Here is a 4,090-nt window from a genome sequence, read left to right on the forward strand (position 1 = left end):
GTAGCATGAGCTTTTTGACTGTCCAGTGGATGAATTGCTCGGGGGCAGGGCCCATAGGGCGCGCCTGTTCAGAATGGCTGAGCCAAGGGTCAGACCAGATGTTGATACTCTCTCCATTCCCAAGTGCCCAGCCAGCTTTGCTCATCATAAGGTCCCTTCCTATTAGTACCCCTCTCCAGCCGTGCGATTCGGCGCTTCTATGTGCAACCTGTAGGAAGGGAGTATCAGTGCAATATTTTCCAGTTAGCACCCGGCTGAGAAGGCCCGAGGGATTATTATGAATTCGCCATCCGAGTTTTGCGAGGTACGCGTCATTGAAGCTCTCAAAATCCCTAAAACCCAGACCTCCATCCTGTTTGGATTTCGTCATCTTGTCCCAAGAGACCCATGCCATTTTCCGGTTTCCACTTCTTCCATCCCACCAAAATCTGGTCACAGCTGATTGTATCCGCTTGCACAGCGACCGGGGCAGCTTGAAACATGTCATGGAATAAGATGGAACCGGGGTTAGGACTCTTTTTAGCATAACCATCTTGCCCGCTGTTGAGAGGAACTTGTTGGACCAGCCACTTGACTTCACTTTAATCCGGTCCACGATTGATGTGAATAGGTCCCTTTTCTTTCGGCCAAAATGCTCCGGGAGTCCTAGATATTTGCCTACCCCACCTTCCTTTGGTATATTGAGACAGTCCTTGATCATAGTCTTGAGCGAGAGTGGTGCTTTCCGTGAGAAAGTAATCGAGGACTTGTTGGTGTTAATCGCTTGCCCTGATGCACTTTCATATTGCTGAAGAATCGCTTTTAAGGCAGAGGCGTTCTCTTTGTTTGCTTTCACGAAGAACATTGTATCGTCCGCAAATAGGAGATGGTTCACTTGGGGACAGCCCCTAGCGGCTCGAGTGCCGGTCAGCTGACCAGTTTCTTGAGCTCTGTTACACAGTCCCGAGAGCACTTCGCTACAAAGGATGAAAATGTAGGGTGAAAGAGGGTCTCCTTGACGGATGCCTCTACTCGGAGAAACCTTCCCTCTAGGCGAACCGTTAATGAGGAAGGCGTATGTAACAGAAGAAACACATTCAAGTATCCATGCTATCCATCGAGAGTGGAATCCCAACTTCTCTAGGACTAGCCGGATAAACTCCCATTCTAGTCTATCGTAGGCTTTGCTCATGTCCGTTTTTACCGCCATTGAGCACCGCTTCTCCGCCTTCGAGTTCTGAAGGAAGTATAGGACTTCATGGGTGATTAGGACATTATCAGATATCGCTCTACCCGGGACAAATGCGGACTGGTTTTCCGAGATGAGGGTTGGGAGTAAGGGTTGGAGTCTTTTGGTGAGGATTTTGGAGATGATCTTGTAGTAGACATTGCATAAAGCAATTGGCCTGTAATCCGCCACAACTTTCGGGCTCTGAATCTTCGGAATGAGACGGATGAAGGTTTCGTTTATACTCGGTGGCAGCTTGCTCGTTTCGAAGAAACCCTGGACTTCTCGAACAATGTCAGCTCCAATTACTTCCCAATGAGCGTGAAAAAACCCCGCAGAGAATCCGTCCGGCCCTGGCGCTTTGTCCGCATGTATGGAGAAGACAGCTGTTTTTATCTCTTTTGGGGTCGGTATCCTGATGAGCTTCTCGTTCTCGCTAGATGATACCATCGGCTTTAAGGCTTTGTCTACAACATCTTCAATAGCCGAGCGCTCTCCCGATAAGGTAGTGAAGAGGGTTTCGAAGTATTTTACTATGACCTGAGCTATCTCTCCCTCTTGAAAGACTGGGTTCCCGCTTCCGTCCTCAATGACTATGAGAGCATTGGCTCTTTTCCGGTTTTTTGTAGCCGCATGGAAGAATCCGGAGTTGCGGTCACCTAACCGTAGCCATAGCAGACGGCTTCTTTGTCTCCAATAGGCTTCCTCTGCCCTGTATGCCTTCTTTAGATCCTCAGTGACCCGGTGGATGAGTTCGATGTCGTTTGTTGTACTGGACTGAGCTTCTTCTAGCTCGTGTCGCTTTTGGTCTATGAGGACCCGACTGTTGGCTTGATGTTCCTTGTTCCATCGAGAAATAATGCCGCGTATCAGTTTTATACGCTCAGAAACTTGCATGCCAGTGGCCTCCGTCCATGCTGTCCTAATCAGGCTTGTTACTTCAGCATTATCCTTCAGCCTTCGATCATAACGAAAGATGCTAGGCCGTTTCTTCTTCCCTGGTTCGAAGACTGAGATGAGAGGCTTGTGGTCGGAACCCTCATAGGCTAGGTATAAGCACCTTGCTGAAGGGAATCTCTCCGCCCAGCTAGTGTTGGCTGCTGCTCGGTCCAGTCTACAGCGGACAAAATGATCCCCTCGCTGTCCTCGCCATGAAAGGAAGTCTCTGGAATGTTGTAGATCAAATAGGTCACCTTCGGCAAAGAACGTTCTCATATCCAAGAACGCCCCTTCCGGCCGTTGGGGACCCCCCTCCTTTTCATTTTCGCTGAGATGGTCATTAAAATCACCGGTAATGAACCATGGTGAGTCTCTTAGTTCCGATAGATTGAGCAGGTGAGTCCACAGATGCTTTCTTTTAAATCTATCATTATCTCCATACACAAAAGTTGCAAAAAACGGTTTGCCTTCTAGTTCAATACAAGTGTCAAAGAGGTTCGGGTTTGCATCCAGTACTTCCAAATTAATCTCTTGCTTCCAGAACAAAGCAAGGCCGCCAGCTCCATGGCCCAACGGGGGGACGAGATCATTATACTCATATCCTAGCTGCTCGAACTTTTCCAGTACGAAACTGTTGGAGTTTTTGGTCTCCATGAGGAATATAATGTCCGGGTTTACGCTCTTCCTGAGCTCCCGTAGTCTCTGGACTGTCAAGGGATTCCCCAGCCCTTGACAGTTCCAGCTTGCTACCTTTAAGGAACGGGAGTTGACGGATTCCAAAAATCCGCCTTCTTCCTCTTTGGGACCGTCGGTATCATGTTGCGCAGTGGCTGATTATCAGAGTTGGAGGAAGCTGATTTTTGTTTGTCTTGCTCCTGGGATTTCCCTTTGCGGGGTCGAGAGGGCCCGGCTCCCTGCTCAGAACGGTCTGGCTGTGTCAGGAGTTTGCGTCGACAGGGCGGAGCCTTAGTCTGTTTTAGTTTCCGTTTACGTGAGCTTGCTCCTGTTAGGGTCTTGGGGCTGCTGGAGACTCTCTTTGATCCTGGTGGTCTTCCTGGCTTTCGCCGACCAGTATCTTGGACCATAGGTGGAGCTGTTACTTGCGGAGACCCGCTGGGCTGTCCTATTCGAAGGAGAGCTGGTGTCCTCGTTGGACTTGGTATACGTTCGTTTTCCATTTGGAGAGGGGGGGAGGGAGGCTGTCCTAAACGGAGCAGCGCAGGAACTCTCTCAGGGCTATTTGGTTGGTCGTCTTCTCGGTTTCGCGCAGGTAGATTTGCCAAAGAGGCTCGCGCCATCTGAGCCACTGATTCTTCAAATTGGCCATTCTGTTCAGCTTGTCTGAGCCGTTCCTTACGTGCTGCACTCTCCGAGGGGTCTGCACATGATGTGTATTGGATCATAACCTCCCTTAGCTCCTCTCTTGCCTCATTAAGAGCCTCTGTGGGGAGATCTGGCTGGCTATTCTGGAAGGGAGTCCCCTTTGTTGGGTTTGGAGAGGTCCTTTTGCACGAGCTTGTTTCTTCTCGCGCATACTCTGCTCCAGTTGGGCCTATGTTTGAATGTCTTTCTTGTCCCAATGGGGGAAACCAATTCCTGGTGATTCTCCACTACTTTTTGTATACAAATACAGCTTTTTACATCGCGATTCATCCTGATTTGATTAGAATGACGAGGAAGTTGTCATATTTCCAAACAGGAAAACTGGGATCACCTGATTTGAAAGTGGGATAACTTCTTCATCCTAATTCCTATGAGATTTATTCCACTTCCTGGTGATTCTCCACTTCTTTATGTATCCAAATACAGCTTCTTACATCGCGATTCATCCTGGTTTGATTAGAATGACGAGGAAGTTGTCATATTCCCAAACAGAAAAACTGGGATCACCTGATTTGAAAGTGGGATAACTTCTTCATCCTAATTCCTATGAGAATTATTCCA

The 4,090-nt window shown here is 48.6% G+C and overlaps 1 protein-coding gene across 1 annotated transcript; it reads right to left on the reverse strand.

Moving 5' to 3' along the window:
- Positions 1-2,898: 2,898 nt before the first annotated feature.
- On the reverse strand, positions 2,899-3,549 carry LOC125595465 (synapsin-1-like). The gene has a single exon (XM_048771245.1). The coding sequence runs from the start codon at positions 3,547-3,549 to the stop codon at positions 2,899-2,901; it is 651 nt and encodes a 216-aa protein (XP_048627202.1).
- Between the last annotated feature and the right edge of the window lie 541 nt (positions 3,550-4,090).

The sequence above is a fragment of the Brassica napus genome, unplaced genomic scaffold (assembly GCF_020379485.1).
Source record: "Brassica napus cultivar Da-Ae unplaced genomic scaffold, Da-Ae ScsIHWf_1074;HRSCAF=1530, whole genome shotgun sequence".
NCBI lineage: Eukaryota > Viridiplantae > Streptophyta > Magnoliopsida > Brassicales > Brassicaceae > Brassica > Brassica napus.

Bases quoted from the DNA above. Each gene is read 5' to 3' on its own strand.
- LOC125595465 (XM_048771245.1), bottom strand. From the start codon at position 3,549: ATGATCCAATACACATCATGTGCAGACCCCTCGGAGAGTGCAGCACGT.